General features: G+C 43.5%; 1 protein-coding gene across 1 annotated transcript in view; it reads right to left on the reverse strand.

Annotated features, from left to right (window-relative positions):
- Positions 1–17,541, reverse strand: part of GRIA3 (glutamate ionotropic receptor AMPA type subunit 3) — a 282,660-nt gene that overhangs the window by 19,548 nt on the left and 245,571 nt on the right. The window contains exons 14-15 of the mRNA XM_039238823.1: positions 4,086–4,333; positions 3,407–3,521 (exon numbers count right to left, since the gene is read on the reverse strand). Coding sequence (XP_039094754.1) covers positions 3,407–3,521; positions 4,086–4,333 — 363 coding nt within the window. The remainder of the gene's footprint in view (positions 1–3,406; positions 3,522–4,085; positions 4,334–17,541) is intronic.

Here is a 17,541-nt window from a genome sequence, read left to right on the forward strand (position 1 = left end):
TCTCTGTCTCCCAGTTTCAGAGATAATAGGTATGGAAGTGTTTTTGAAAAAGCGAAAGCACTCATAAATGTCAGGCTTTGTGATTATTGTCATTTTTAGTAATCAGTACTGAGGGCTGAAATGGCTTAAATATGCCATTTGCCTTGTAACCAAGGTAGCTGAGAATGAACCCGATTCTTAGGGAAATCTATCACGTGCAATCAGATTCACATTGCTCATTGGGTGGGTACATGTGATATAAATTGCTGTTTGCGATAGCATCGCAAGAGGTGACCCTGAAAGTCGGCAGAGATTTGTGGCAGCATTAGCTGTGTGACCTTCTCAAAGTCACCACCATCTCTGGGTCTCATTCTCTGTGAAATGACGGTATATATTCGACAGTCAATTGTCATGTTAACTGGGAATGGGATACAATAAAGAAGTGTAATTCCCAAGCCATTTTACTAATACAATTAAGCCTCATGATCTGGACTACCAGAGGGGAAGGACTGTCTGAATGGGAAAGTGCCGAATTACAAAACAGGTTTGAAGAATGACAGTTTTATTACTTTACGTCTGTTTTGTGATTCAAGCTCACTATGCTACATTGCCACAGTGGAGGTCCTTGTGAGAAATACATTAGCAGATAGACTGGTAACGAATAGGACTGTGTCTAACCAATGCTTGCAACGTTTGAGAAAGAAGTTTGTTCTCTTAAGGGAAGAATTCAACCGACAATCTCAACTCTTCATTTGCTTAACAAACCTCTCTTGGACCCTTTCCTGATACTATATGGGCAGACTGTGGACTGGTCGCAAATGATAAATTTGAGGGCTCCAAATTAATGAGGTTTCACTGCCTTTTCTACCTTCTTCTCCATTGATTTGTTTTTGGCATCACCACCAAATAGTGGTAAAACAGATTCTCAAGTTCATCTCTTGCCCCTGCTCTTGCTCACTCCCAGAAAACAGCAGGTAGCAAGAAGGAAGAAGATAAAGGCAAGCTCCTTGGTAATCCGGAAACAGAATAAGCAATCGCTGGATATGCAGCACTCATTTTACTATTATCCACAGCTGAGAAAGGGGTTGACTTATTTCAAAAGGCTGGCTGGAAGAATGACCAAACCAAGTGATTTGAGATGCCTGGCAGGTAGCGCTAATGTCAAAGCAGTTGGAAACACTTAGGTTCTACTGAGATCTTTCTCTATTTGCATATCAAAAATCAGATAATCTGGAAATCGCGGGCCGGCAATAAAGTTACTTGATAACTTTGCCGCAGTATCAGCTGAGGAAAGAGAAAAGCTTGACTGCTCGTTGTAATTAGCAAATAGCTGGTCTAAAGTTTTAGGGGTCTTCGAGATACCAAAACATCTGGGTGAAAAGTAAAAATTCGGCCAAACGCATGCAGAGTGTTTGGTTTATGTAACATCACACATCTGGTTATTTGAAAACTCCTGGGCACTTGGTATCATGTGGATGCTTTAGAGTCATCTTGACACAGTCCACGACTCCTTTGTAACCATGCTGAGCGAATTCTCGAGAGCAATGTATCCAATCCAGCTCAATTTTCCTTCTGCAACTCACTTGCGTGATATAATTAGGGTCTCCGTGGCCTGCTAATAACATGAGAAAAAGACCAAGAAGAAGAAGGTGCTAAATACTCTAGGTATCAGGTTAGCCACTGCAAAACTCAAATGAGCCCAAAGCTTGGCTAAACTGTGACTGTCATCAGTTCACACTGGTGGAAAAGGAAGTTACTGCTTTCTGACACACAGTAAAACCTTGATTAATTGAAATCCATAAGGGATGAATGGAATTTTCAATACGAGTACTCATTTTGTTTCATTCTTGGCTAGTGACATTTTTTTTTTCTCCTCAAAATGCTTGTATCCACTTTCTCGCCTCCGGGAAGCAGCCTCTAATGTTTGAGGATCAATCCAGAGAGAGAGATGATATGGGAGACAAAGCTGAATGTGACCTAACCATAGGTCATCTCTTGGTAAGTGATTAAAAAAAAAAAAAAAAAAAAGATCAATTCCTTGCAGTCTTCTGTTTTGGTACTATTGCTGCTTTCTCATCAATGTGGAGTACTGAGGAGGGGTGATTCAGTTAGTTGGGGTAGTGGTTAGGTGAGTTCTGGTTAATCAAGGTTTTACAGTAAAAGACCTCACCAGTGCCTGGTGAGATTATGTGCTGAAGAAAGTTGTATGTGAATTTATCACTTTGAGAGGGCTCTGTATCAGTGTTTCCAAACCCATATTATACTGCAGACTGGCAAACTAACTTTTCCATCAGGATCCTGAGGAATGGAGAGAGAAAGAGAAGAGCAGAGGTGTAACCATTGTCTCTGAAGGAGAAAAAGTTTGGCTTGCCTGTCTGTTGGCCTGTGTGTGGGGAACACTGTTCTTCACCTTACGAGATGCCCATGGTATCTTGGTTGTACAAGAGTCCATCTTACATGCTTCAATATAATTCTCATGCTCTCTGGGTCATGGAGGATTGTGTTCTCAGGTCCTCTCCTGTACTTACCCAACATGTCTTTCCAGTACTTGCTGTCCTGACTTCTGAGCTTGCAACTATTTCCCGTTGCTTGGATGAAGGCTATTCGTTCTTTCTAGTCCCGGAGAGCGTTATGGGTCCAAAGGGATGCCAAGTGAGATGGATTTTCTCATGATGGCAGCCTGGATAACAGTTAGACCTACCTGAACCAAGAACACGGCTAAGGAGAAGCCAAATCAGGGATTCATACACACGGAGTACCACAGTTAGGCGACGCGCTTGTTTAAATATACAGAATATCTTTGCCAAGTCTGTATATGGGGTGGCCTATTGAAGAAAGACCCCATTTAACTTGAAACCTAGCGTGTTCTTTGGCTTTTCAAGTTAAGTGGGGCCAGCTTAAATGGGCCACCGCATATGGAGAACAACACCTCATCACTCATACACATGATCGAGGAAGCCAACTCTAATCAACCAGTCAACCTTGGTGAGCAACCATCATGCGTTGTGGGGCGGGGGGGAGAGGGAAAGACCGTAACCTGACTTTTCAGTAGATAGATTTGACCTCTCACACGGTTCACGTGAGGCAGGCAGGGACAGTCTTAAGGAAAGCCCTGGGCTCTTGAGAGCCGAGGCCATTGAAACCCACACCGTGGCCTTCATAAGGCAACCGGTCTGGCGTGTGAGGGGAAGGGAGGGGTGTGGAGGGGGGAGCCTCTGTCTGGGAGTTTAAGAAGGGACCCAAGTTAGATCAAAAAATGCGGGCAGTGCCCTGAAGTCTTTCTGGTTCCCAAAGCTGCCAGGCAGCGGAATAACCTGGTCATTCCACTTTCTGTGTGCGTCTTGTGCTCTCTCCTCAATAATAAGATAACAGTCTTGCCGATTACTCGTCACTAAGGGTACCCGGTTGTGGTGACATTGAGGCTGACCTTGGAGTCACCGCCCCCGCTGCCGCACTCTCCTTTGTCGTACCACCATTTGTTTTTCAATTTGTCCAAGAGGCCTTGCTCATTCAGTTTTAATACTGCCAGGTTAACAGCATTTCTTGAAACGATAAAACATAACTTGTAAGAAAATGCACAAATGCGTAGGAAATCGTTAACGTATAAAAAGGAGCACAAGAGGACAAATTGGCTAAATTTCACAGAACGTGGAGCTATAAAAATGTCTGTACAGCAAATACAGGGTTAAATATTGGAAGGTGGCATGGAGGATAACATTTGCTCAGAACTGAAGTGTGCGGGATGGGGAAATTGTCTTTGAGAAAAAAAGGAACAAGAACACCACATCCATGCAATTAACATTCGTCACATATGGCACCGTAACTTGGCTTTTACCATTTAAATTGAAAAAGCCGTTGAACTGTAAAATTAAAACAGCAACACACAGTCAGAGAGGACAACACAGAGAGAGAACATTAAAAAAAAAAATGGATGCATTAGATAGATGAAACCATAATTTACCATCTTATTTAACTCCATGGAATAGTGTAGATTTTAAACTTTTAAAAGTTACCTCAAGATCCACAAGAAAGAAAATGACAACAAAATGCATCAGGGTAGGTGGAATACTATAACAACACGGATATTGTTATATTATTCCACCCACCTTAATGCTGAGCCTTTAGGGGTTGCCACACCATAGCCTTTGGAATCCAGATTTCCACCAACTTTCATGGTATCACACGGTTTTCTCTGCTCAATGTACTCGTTCATGGTTGACTCCAGCAGGAAGGCGAACTTTCCCTTGGACTTGCGCACCCGGGCCACTCCGTCTGCCGTTGTTTTGGTAAATACGGATGGTTCTGCTGATTTCATGTAAGACCACATTTTCTCATAGACTGCAATTTTGGACCTCTGCAACAGAGATAGGGATTCTTAGAGCTACCAGATATGAAAACTAGAAGAGGCCTCGGTGCACTGATTTTCAAACAATTCCGATTGCAACCCACAAGTGAGAAGAGCATGTCACGCTGTGGCCCAGAAGTTACATTCATACATAGGTAAACACGGTTCCAAAATAGGCAACTCAACACCGCACTCATCTTTGCAACGGGTGATGCCCTCTGATAGTTTCTATTGTATTCTAATTCACTGGAAAAAAAGAAAGAAATGCCAGTCAGGACCCACTGAATTGATTTCATGGCTCCACTAATGGGTTGCAATCTAGTTGGAAAAACACTTTCTCAGTTCAATCTTCTTCTCGATTCAGAAATCTCCCCTACAATATCCTGCTATGTGATTACCCTTTGCCTGCCCGGAAAAAAAAAAAATGCCACTGGACGGGAGTGTACAATCATTTCAGTTAGCCTGCTCCAGCGCGGGACATTAATGACTGTAAGAAAGCACTTTCTTCTTCTGAGCTGAAATTTGTTTCTCTAGGACTCCCAACCTTTAACACTACCTGCTAGAGCTACGTAAAGCAATTCTGTTCCTTCTTCGGCATGATGGCCCTCTAAATATTGCAAGGCTGTTGTTATACCCCCTCTTCATCTCTCCACTCATGTTGAACACTATTTCCGGAAGACTGACAATTTCGGTCTATCTCCCATAGGAGTCTGGCTACCAAGGCTTCTCTTCAATTAGATTGTCTAGAAATAGACATGGTACCCCAGATATCTGACGAAGACAGAACGAAAAGAAAAACTGTGTGCTTCTTGTCACTGGAGCATTATTTTCTAGCATAACACTGCCTGAGTTTGGGTTAATGTATTTAGCCTTTCATCCATCCTTTTAACAAACATTTGTCAAGCACCTGCTATACCTCAAGCACTCTCCTGGGGGTGGGAAGAGTATGATGGAGTGAATAGTCCCTCTTTTAACTCAGGTTGAAGCCAAACCCAAACTGTGAGTTCTTCTGACCAAACCAAATTTCCCTCATCCTTACCATTTTGGATTTTGAATTTAATGCCATTAAATGTCATCTCAATTCAGGTGGTCCTTACAACATGTGCTAAATGCTTACAGACCTATGGTAGGCATTCTGGAGAATATAAAGGAAGCATGGTCTCAATGACCCTATGACTTCCAGCTGAGTTGGGAGTTAGGTCCCTAGGAATGAAAACCCAACAGAAAAATTGTAAAGTGCTATTTGACCAGAGGGGAGGTAGCATGGTCGAGACTATAAACATGCCAGGATTTCAAGTGTCCTTTTATGGGGTTTCCCGACCCCTGCCTCTGCTTCTTTGATTAGTTAGTTGCTCTTCTCTGGACGTTGGCCAGCTACATTCTTGAAGCCTGCGTTGACCTGCTTAAATAATTTCAGAGGGATGGAACTCCCAGGGCTATCGCCATGGATATGAAACGTGTTTATGGCGATCAGACACCCACTGAGGCCCTTACTGAGTCACTGAAACTGTTCGCTGGGATTGGAAATATGGCTTCCATAGTTGGTTTGAAGAAAGAACAGGAAAAAAAAAAAAAAGCCAATATGGCTGAAGTCAAATGAGCAAAAGGGAGAATGGTAGGAAATGTGTTTAGAAGGATAATCAGAGGTCGGATCTTCTAGGGCCCTATAAGACATGGTAAAAAGTTTAGATTTATTCTGTTAGGAAATTATTGAAGGATTTTGAGGAGGTGTGTGATAAGATCTGATTTAAAGTTTTAAAGCTTTACTCTAGCTGCTGTATGGAGAATGCATTCTAAGGTGGGCCAGAGTGGTTAGGAGCCTATTCTAATAGTCCAGGGGAGAGATGGTGGTGACTTGGACTAGATTCGGAGCAATGCAAGCAGAGAGGAGAAGTTGAATTTAACATATGTTTTGGGGAGACAGCAAACAAGCCTTGCTGATGGACATCTCTACCTGATGGTCCTATAGACACTTTCGATTAAACATTTCCAAACCAAACTTATTGTCTTAATTATAAAGCCTGGCTCTCCTAAATTCTATCAGTAAACCACCAAACATCCAAGCTAGGAAGTTTGGTTTTTACTCCTTCCTCGGCCTCTCAGTATGCCTTGTTTATTTGGACATAGAAATGTAGACTCTGTCTTTTTTTCTTCTTTCCATTCTTATTACCATTGCCCTGGAGCGGGCTCCCGCCATTTTTTGGTCTGGACTACATTGCCCTCCTAATTGCTCTCCAGGCTTCATCTCTCTCTTCAGTTTATCCTCCAGGGATCCTTCTAAACTGTGAAGCTGACCATTCTTTAAAATCTTCTCATAGTTCCCTAAAACGTACAGAACAAACTTCAGACTCTTATGTATGATATTCAAGAGTCCTTATGATCTTGACTACACTCTCCTATGATCTAGCCACACTGCACTGCTCACGGTTCACTGAAATATGCCACACACTTTCACGTCTTATGCCTTTGGTTATGCTTTTGCTTCTGCCAAAATTATCCCTATTCATCCTACAAGGTCCAGAGCAAATACCAGGTCTTCTCTGAAATCTTTCCTGACTCTTGCTCCCACAGAAGTGCTTTCTTGGGTGTTCCTAAAGCACTTTCACTCATACCATTGCTACAGAGCTTACTATAATACATTATGGTGAGTTGGCTACGTGTCTGTCCTACTCACATTACTGGGTGTTCTTGAGGGCAAATTCCATGCCTGATTCATTTTGGCAGCCCTCTCGGCAGCTAGCACAATGTACATGGTAGGCATCTAGGATATATTTGCTTAATAGCTGAAGCTTAGCCTGATCAGGGTGACATCTAGATTGTTGGTCAAAGACATCAGAAGGTTGGTGAAAAACGGCTACCAGCATCAGTTTTACAGCACTGTAGAATTCTAGAGCTGAAGTTACTCTAAAGATCGTTGAATGCAACTCCCAGCTAAACCAATGAGGATATGTGCTTCATAATCCATTTTGTTTTGTTTTTGTTTTCACCTGCCTTTGTTGTCCACACCAATAACTTTCTCCCCTAATAATCAAGGTCTTCTAAGATTGAAATCTCACCCGTTGACATTTATGCTCGTTCCAGAGCACATTATCCTCATCTGACACATAAAACAATTTCTAAACATCATAATGAAATGCATTCTCAGTGACTTAATTTTATCTCACTAGGCATTTCCTAGTCGGTGGCTCAAAGAATTTTATAAGATAGTAAATAATTCAGCTGCACTGTATGATATGAAACACAATGTAAGAGCACCTCCGTACCTGCCACAAAACTCAATACAACATTATGAAGTTAGTTGAAGTCTGCCTATACTCCCTTTCCTAACTGCATACCCTTCCTCCAGGTCAAAAGTAACCATTATCCTGAACTTGGTCTTTATCATTCCCTTACATCTCTTTATATTTCTATGAGAATAAACACATCTCTTTTGTAATGGCTGCAGAGCATTTCAATCTATGGCTATACCATACTTTATCTGCCCAGTCTCCGACTGAAGGACTTTTAAGTCATTTCCAATTTTCTGGCATTAGAGACAACACTGTGGTAGGTGTGTATCTCTGTGCACTTGCAAGAGGTACTCTGTGTTCATCTCGGCCCAATCGAACCTGAGTGAAAGGAGGAGGGGGTAGACTAATTTGTCTCTTACATTATTTGCAAACAGGCTATTCTGTCCAAAGATAAATTTATAAGGCAAGGGCAAAGGGGTCTGTGAATTCCGAGTTGAATGCACTATAATTTGGATTCATTTACTTCATCGTTTACTTGAGCTCTTTGATTGCTGATACAAGTTAAAAGGTTTATTCCTTTAGGTAATGATGCATTTCTAGGAGAATAAATGGCGGTGCTTGAAGTGGGCGCTTTGAATGTGCCATGTACCTGCAGCAGATATTAATGAATTCAGGAAATGAAAAGTTAGTTAGTGGCAGAAATGACTGGGTCCTGGTTGATGACTGAATTCTGAAGGAATTAAGTCTGAATTAAGAAGGGGGAAAAGCAATGGCTCACAAGTGAGAAAAATTGAGCTGAAACGTTTGTCTTCCTAACTAGTATTTAAGTGACAGTATAGCATTTAGACCAAAAAGAAGAAAAAAATATCACTAGCATTTTTTTTGCAGTCTGTCTTATTTTGGCTGAAATACTGAAGGCAATAAAAGGAATTGAATCTTAGCTCAATCATCTGGGAGAAATTAAAAAAATTATGGGCAGGATGTGTAATAGCAAGTTCATTTTTCTCAAACCCGCCACAATTCATTTATTTCATCCCACAGAGCACCATTTTGTACCTCAGAAGGAATAAACAACGGGCATGCAGAGAGGCCACACGAAATTCTCTTAGCCCTGCTAGATAATTAGCATATGAAATCCAAAAGGAGAAATACATGAATGGAGGAGGAACAGATTAATCCAAAACAGCAGATGAAGCAGAGCTCTAGCATTCATGGATTCAACAGTCACTGTTCCAGCTATTTGTACTAAGTCATGAAGATCAACTGTACAAAGAAATTTGCTTTTGTTGAATGGAAATTTGGATCTTAGGCCCGGTGAGGCTGATGTGTAGAAACAAGTGGTTAGTGACCACCCTTAGCCCACCACTCAGGCTTTGTATCTCTCTGCAGTGGTGCTGGTTGCTTCTCATCACTGTGCATAACTATTCCCCTGTAGACCCAGGGGTACGAGGTAAATGCATGGTGCCATGTTGAAAGTGCGGAGTCACATCTCTTAGGTTTGAATCCCACTTGCTATGTGTAGAAGGCATCTAGCCACTACGTGCCTCAATTTCCTCATCCATCAAATGGGATAATTTTCTCTACAAAGTGCCTACTTCAGAGGTTTCTTGGGAGAAATGACATGAGTACATACATGCATCTCACTTAGAACAGCGCCTGGCATACGGGAAGTGTTGAAAACATTACATATTTTTATAGCACACAAAGCATCATTTGTTTTAGTGACAGAACTTAATAGCATGATAAATTACTTTAGTCCCCCATTTAACAGCGTCATTACTTCATTTTATGGAGGGAATCATATGTTCAAGTGTTATTCACATATTTGGGTCTTTGGACATATTCCGGTGAACGTCCATGGATTGCCGTCAACAAAAGTCATCATCATTTGATTTGGATTAAAAAAAATTTTGGTGGAAGAAATATGGGTAGGGTTGCAAATTTTCTTTAAACCCCATGTTTGGTAGTTTAGTTGAGGTTCACATATTAAAGTCCCCATTAACCAGAACACTGCTACTGGGGACACCTGGAGAATGAAGCTTTCTGCTTCCCTAAGAGTTAAATGAGAACATCCACTGGTCAATAGAACATCCAGTTGGAATCAGTAGAGTGACAGACTTTTAGAAATAGAAGAAACCTTCCAAACCATCTGGTTCAGCCTCTCACCCAGTGCAGCCTGGCTTCTCTGCTCAAATGTCTCTGGTGGTAAGGCACTCCCAAGCTCAGAAGAGGCTCGTAACTTACAACAGACAGTTCAAGTTGATAGAAAACTCTTTTTCTTGGGCTGACGTGACTGTCTCTCTCCCCTCCAATCCTCTTCTGCCTTCTGCTTGAATTGGGCAGTCTCTTCTTCCTGCTGCCATTTCTCCACTAAGTAGCACTGGTTGTACTGCTTTGTAATGGTCAGCTCCAGTGCAACCTCAGCTACTTGGGAGTAGGAGTTATGTCTCTCTCTCTTTTTGTCTCTGTATTCCCAGTGACTAGCATAATGCCTGGCATGTAGGAAACTCTCACTATGTATCTGTGGAATGAATGAATATCACAATTGCAGTTCCATCTACCGGTCCTAATTCTGCACTCTGCAGTAATATAGAACAAATATGCTCTTTCCACATGGTGTGCCGACTGAAGATTACCACCACCATGTCACCTGTTAATTGTCTCTTGCAGACCAAACGTGATAAGGGCCTTCATTCATTATTCTTATGACATGAATTCCAGTCATCCCCTTCCTCTTTCTGGGAACCTCCATCTTCTAGATGCTTTTTAATTTTTCAAAGTCTCTCCTGAAATGAGGCCCCAGCAACTGATGATAATATGCTTGATAGAGCAGCACTAGCACAAATGACAATAACACAATCTCTTCTTGTGAGGTGGACATGAACACAATTTTTCATTCTGACAGGATTCAACGGGCGTTTTTTGGTAATGTTCATAGTCGAGAATTAACTACATTAACAAAACAGACCAATAAATTGGAAGCATGATTGTCAACAGAGGCATAATCTGCTAATTCACTTATGGTATTAATTTGCTGTCAGCATGTAGACAAAGTATTACATTTTGCAAAGAGAGTACTGGTGTTAGTGACATCTCTATGCACCAAACATGTGCAGTGTGTTCTGAGTGAATGATTTGAGAGGATAGAATGAAGGAAAGGTCAGGGGAAGATGGTTTTAGGTAACTTTTTGGGAGGGAAGATTTTACTTTTAAGTAATCTCTACACCCAACACGGGGCTCAAACTCACAACCACGAGATCAAGTCACATGCTCACCGGCCGAGCCAGCCAGGTACCCCATTTTAGGTATTTTGTACCTCGGCATTCCCCAAAGGGTAACTGGCTGGCTTTCTGCATTTATTTTTTGGCCACTGCTGGTGTCAGGCCTCTATTGTCCATTCCCACCACTGTACACGTCACAGGGAGGCTGGGTTCTCAGTCTCTACCTCTCTCACCCAATTTCACTGTCTTTTTTACTCATAGATCCATTCTGTCCCCTTTCTGGCATCAGTAGTCTTGGTCCTCATGGAGGCAGTCACTGATGTTACAAAGGTTTTTGTTACCTTTGAGCAAGGGATCATTTTTATTCGGATAGGGCACTGGCGTTCCAGAAAGGTTGGTGAGTTTCTTGGCATTGTAAAAGGTGCTATTCAGGGGCCGGAACAGCCATTCCTGTGAACAGGACACTAACGAAGGGGAAAATGGCACGTTTCAAACAAAAATGCCTTCCCCTCCTTCATTTTGGCCTTCTCCACCTATTATTATTGTCGCTTGTGTACTGCTTGACAATTTGGTCCATTTCTTCTGTAGATTGTATCTTTAGTTAAGAGAACATCATTTAAAACTATAATCTGCTTTTTCTTCCAAATTATTTAGCCCCCTCTGAAATGTCTACTTTTAAGAAAGGCTCGGGGGGCGCTGCTAGCTGGTACAAATTTGAAAAGCTGGCTTTGGCCTGCTGTCTGCCTCAACAGAGCACTATAGAATCCTGTGTGCCCCCCGTGCCCTCCGTCACCTTCACGAGCAAATGCTGTGTCTTTGCATTTCTCCAATACTGGGATATGGACAGGTCATCTTTGCAAGGTCAAGTACTGGAAGAAAGGAAGCTGGTGGCAGAGCTGCTTCGGAGAGCGCCTGACCTCCTCCCCCCTCCCTTTCGTCTCTGCCTTTCCTAATGGTTGATGGCATTGGGTGAGGACAAGGTGCATGTGTGTCCTGGTGGGGTGGCCAGGGCCAGAGTACTGCGGGGAGAGCAAGGCCTGGATGGAGCTGGCCCATTCTCAAGATCTTCCATGTGGTTCTAAGTCTCAGGTCTACGGAAGTTCTTTGCATTGCGACTCTGTGCAAGTTTCAAGCACTTGGGTTAGGCCTGCGAAGCGCCTTTGTTGTGCAGAGACACCTTAGGTTCGTCATGACCGGAAGCAGGAGACAGGTGAATTTCGTTCCACTGTACATTTGCACAGGGCTTTTTGGTTGCCGAGGTGATTTCATACATGCCGTCTCCTTTAACTTCCCCAGTGCGAATTGCGTGTTCAGTGCTCGGTCCTCAGCACCTGGAACGGTGCCTGACACCCAGAGATCCTCAATAAATATCCGTGGAATGGAAAAACGAGCGCCCACTTCATAGACGAGGGAATCGGGAGGGAGAGAGGGTAAGCACACTGGCAAGTTGCTGCTGGCGCAGTGGCTTGCCCCAGGTGACACAGCTAATGAGGAACAAAGCCTAGGCCCCCTCTAAGTCTGCTAGACTCAGATTGTTTTTTCCACTACAAGCCCAGCCTCTTTGGCTCTAACGATATCCTTTTTGGCGAAAGAGAGCAACCCAGTTTCAGAAATCTTTTTAATTTCTTGTTCAAGCCTTTTTTTTTTTTTTTTTAATCGGGGTAAATTGTAAATTAACCCCAATCCCTTCCCACTAAGGCAGTGGGAGAAGTGGATGTTCCCGTCACATGCTGTAATCCAGCTACAGGCCCCTGGTGTCCACGCGTCACCACGTGAAGGGCTCAGAGCAATCTGGGTCAGAAGAGGAAGAGCACATCTGGCTTGCAAGTGCACTCGACAGATGTTTTTCCTCCACATCTGCTTGGAAGAAGCCAGTAGCTCTGATGAGGCACATTTGGAAAAAGGAATCCTTGAATTTTACAATTTCTTTCCCTAAAGCAAAGACTGTGGTTTCCATTTTGACTTGGAGCAGGGCACACAGGAAAAGAGTTCATCTCTAAAGCAGGGCCCAAACCCCAATTTCATTGTCTGTCTTCCCTTCAGTTCGCACGTCTAAGATTTCAGGCGAGTACTGTTGTCAGTTTCCTTTTGCTCAGTCAGCGGCTACCGTGTGACTACGTATTGGTGAGGGCCGGGGGAAGAAAGGGCAGGAAATACTGGTTTCTATTCTTAGTTTTTCTATCTGTGCATTATGATCCTGGCTGAATTATTTGGGGGGCTGGGCTTTTAGGTAACTTCAGAGGAGTTGGAGGTCACCTTTCGCCCAGAGTTGCCTAACGTTTTCACACTGTGCTCCCAAGACCCAGGACAGGTTTCCTTCCACGTCGAGTAGTTTCGGACATGTCCTTTCCAAAGGTGCCGGTGACAATCCAGATAAGTTTCCGGTGACCTTTCTAGTGTGCCTTCCTAGCATGCAAAGTCACATTACTGTTCTAACGTGTCTTCTGCTTCCCTTGCCAACTTAGGCTAAGAATATTCCAGTGGGTTGAAGGCAGCATGAGTACCTGTATGACTTTGAAAGCCAGAGCCGACAAACTCTTGGAGAAAATGGTTCTAAGGTCCTATCACTTTATTCTGGGGGAATAAAAGAAGGGACCCAGTCACCTCCACCCTGTGGCTCTCAATCAGCAATGATTTGGCCTCCGGGAAGACATTTGGCAACATCTGGATGCATTTTGTTATTATTACAACTTGGGGAGAGGAGTGCTACTGAGTAGAATATTCTGGATAGAAGCCAGAGATGCTGCTAAACATCCTACAGTGCACAAGACACTCCCACGGCCAGCAATGACCTGTCCTGAAATGTCAGTGGTGCCATGGTGGAGAATCCCTGCTTAAGGGCTTTCAGGGAGCCACCATTATTAACATTTAATCGAGCCCATACCTCCAGACTCTGTTTTAGGCATTTTACATGTGTTAACTCATGTAACACAACAATTCCGTGAAATAAATTATATTACCAACCCATCTTAAAAATGCACAAACAGAGGCACAGAGAAGTTAAGTAACTTGCCCAAGGCTGTACAGCTAGCTGGGAATTCACTCACGTAGACTCAGGAGTCTGTGCTCTCCAACAGTACACTGTTCCCAGATGGGCTAAGGGACGGTTGTAAATTATACCTTAGGGCTGGACCAAGTTCATATAAATTCTGCTCGAAATGGTGCCTACACTTTAATTTTTTCCGATGTGGGGCTTGAACCCCTGAACTGTGAGGTCATGACCTGAGCTGAAATCAAGAGTCGGCTGCTTAACTGACTGAGCCGCCCACGCGCCCCGTGCTTACGCTTTAGCATAACATCAAGGGGCGTGATATTTATTCCCTCCCTGAAACATGAGATTGAAGACTAAGATGTCTTGCCCCTAACCCACACGAACTCCTTACTTTTTAGACCAGAGGTCAACAAATTGTTTTTTTCCTTTGTTTCGAGAATGAAAACATAGAAATACAGACTACTAGGGCTGTTATCAAGCAAGACTGAATCAACTTTTATTGTTTCTGACAGTCGCATGTTGCACTCCCCATCCTGGGCAGTACCGCCTCGTCCCCATGTGCCTTACCAGACACAAGATGCCCTCCCCACTCCATCGTGCTCACAGATAAGGACTGGAGACATTCCCAGCTGAGCAAACGGAAATGATGGAAAAGAGCCTAAAGTGTGATCCCTTTGCAGGAGCCCTTGCGTTTCAGCAAAGGCCAAAACACAGCCAAAGAAATGGCAGCCTAAAGGTGGACACATCGACTGGCTAAGGGACGGGTGTGTGTGGGTATGGAGAAGCTGATGTGTCTAATTCCGTACCTTCACCTTTAGATTGTAGAATCTATTTTCAGGACCGAGAATGGGCCACGGAGAAAGTATTCCCGCCATCCCTTTTAACTACTCGCTAAAGCAAAGCCTCCATTTCCCTGACTCCCAAGCAACAGATTGCGTCCTGCCTGCCACGGCCCTTGACCTCCTGGAATTCTACTTTTCAGTGAACTTTCATCTTCAGCAATCCAGGGCCTATAACCCTTGGCTGATTTGGATTTCACTTTCTTTCTCTCTGTTTTTTTAAAAAAATGTATTTATTTATTTTGAGAGAAAGAGTGAGAGTAAGCAGGAGAGATGGAGAGAGAGAATCCCAAGCAGGCTCCACGCTGTCAGTGCAGAGCCCGATGGGGGGAGTGGACCCACAAACCTTGAGATCATGGCCTGAGCCCAAAAGAAGAGATGGATGCTTACCCGACTGAGCCCCCCAGGCGCCCCAGATTTCACTTTCAGTCTATATTTTTATTTTTTATAACTAAGGTATTTAAAAGAGAAGTTCAATGCCCTTGTTATTCTTGAGTCAGTTAATGGTTTTTAAAAAAATTTTTTAATGTTTATTCATTTTTGAGAGAGAGGGAAAAACAGTGAGGAGGGATGGGCTGAGCGAGAATGAGACACAGAATCTGAAGCAGGATTCAGGCTCCAAGCTGTCAGCACAGAGCCTGACAGGGGACTCGAATCCATGAACTGTGAGATCATGACCTGAGCCGAAGTCGGATGCTTAACCGACTGAGCCACCCGGGTGCCCCTTGAGTCAGTTAATTGTAATGTAGAGGCCAAGCCTGACAATCTAAGGCCTATGAAGTGAAAGCAAATATTCTTCTATTAAGGAGAAAAGTCTATCCTGGAATTGCAGTATTTTGAGTTTCCACAGTGACTGTTTCTTCCAGGTCCTTACAGCAAGAATTATTTTCATACTAAGGGGGGAAAAAGCAATAGAAGAAAAGAAGTAATTTGTTCAGGGAGATCAGGAAGAGCCCAAATTTTCCATTTAGTGTTTTTTTTTGGGGGGGGGAGTTAGCTTTCCAAAAGGTGAGCTGGAACTAATCTGAAGAGTTCTCTGAAAGTCAGCCCATCTGTTTTCTATCTGTAAGTAATATATGCCTGGGCAGCTACTGATCACTGCTCCTGTGATTCCTGTGATTCTGATTTAATTGGCCTGACGTGGGGCTGACAATTTTGTGAAAAAGCTTCCTAGGTGATTCTAATATTCAGTCTGGGTTGAGAACCATCAACAATGATTCTGCAAGAGCAACAGCTAGCTGTCAGTTATTGCAACGAATACCGACGAGAAGGCCACCCCTTATTAGGCACTTACGTGCCCTGGCAGTGGTGCTTCCTACTTTACACACATTGTTGTGAATCCTTGACATAGCCTCGTGAAACAAATATTATCCCCACTTTAGTGATGAGGGAGCGAATGCTTATTTGCCAGTTAATGTACTGGTTAATGTTTATTTACTGGTTAGTTTACTGGTTCTAGAGGATGCAGCTTGTAAGATTTCTAGCCCCGACCTCTCTAAACCCTGGACTCGCTTCTCCAAATGCCTGCCTGGCATCTCCGCATGGGTATCTCATGGGCATCTCCAACCTAGCCTGGCCAAAATGAGCCTCTTGATTCTCCCCACCCCCACTTGCTACTCCTCTAATGCTCTCCATCAGAGAAAATGGTGCTCGCATCCAATTTGTCTGGTTGTTCAGGCCAATCCCTTGCAGTCATTCTTGACTTCTTTCTTTGCTCTCGCGTTCTATACTCTGTCAACTCAATCTCCAAAATATATTCAAAATCCAGCCACTTCTCACCACCTTCACCAGGCATCTTTCATATGAAATACCACACGTGCTTCGTAAGTGGTCTCCCTGCTCCTCAACTTTTACCCTTGCCTAGCAGTCTGCAAAGTCCTTTGCGCATAAATTGGATCATGTCGTTCCTCTGCTCAAAGCCCTCACAATGGCTTCCTATCACACACAGAATAAAATCCAAAGTCCTTACCAGGGCTTAAGTGGCCCAGCACAACAGGCTCTGGTTTGTCTTGTCTGCGCTCGTCTCTTATCATTCCTTCCCTTTCTCACTTCGCTTCAGCCACGTGGACCTTCATTCTCAAACCGACCAAGCATGTTCCCGCGTCAGAGCCTTTGTTCATGCTGCTGCATCTTAAATGAGTTTCTCCCCACCTCCCTCCACCTCACGTTTCCATGGCCTGCCCCACGCTTCGTTTAGGTGTCTGAGCAAATGTCACCTCAACAGAGAGGCCTTCCTCAACTAGCTGAGATGAAATAGCATTCCCGACATGTTATCTCTTTACCTGCTTGTTTGTTTCATTTCACTTAACACCACCTGAAACATACACATTATTTACATATCTGCTTATCTTTTTTTGTCTCATCCACTAAGACAAAGTCCAAAATGACTTTGTTTCATTTGAGCACTTAGAACAAGGGCTGTCATATCAGATAAAGGGTTAATATCCAGAATCTATAAGCAACTCACCAAACTACACGCCCGAAAAACAAACAACCCAGTGAAGAAATGGGCAGAAGACATGAACAGACACTTCTCCAAAGAGGACATCCAGATGGCCAACAGACACATGAAACGATGCTCAGCATCCCTCCTCATCAGGGAAATACAAATCAAAACCACACTGAGATACCACCTCACGCCAGTCAGGGTGGCTAAAATGAGCAAATCAGAGAACTCTAGATGCTGGCGAGGATGTGGAGAAACGGGCACCCTCCTACCCTGTTGGTGGGAATGTAAACTGGTACAGCCCCTCTGGAAAACAGTGTGGAGGTTCCTCAGGAAACTAACAATAGAACTCCCATAAGACCCAGCAATAGCACTGCTAGGAATTTACCCAAGGGATACAGAAATGCTGAGGCATAGGAGCACATGTACCCCAATGTTCATAGCAGCACTCTCCACAATAGCTAAAACATGGAAAGAGCCTAAGTGTCC

The sequence above is a fragment of the Hyaena hyaena genome, unplaced genomic scaffold, assembly GCF_003009895.1.
Source record: "Hyaena hyaena isolate Hyena2069 unplaced genomic scaffold, ASM300989v1 scaffold_147, whole genome shotgun sequence".
NCBI classification, from domain to species: Eukaryota; Metazoa; Chordata; class Mammalia; order Carnivora; family Hyaenidae; genus Hyaena; species Hyaena hyaena.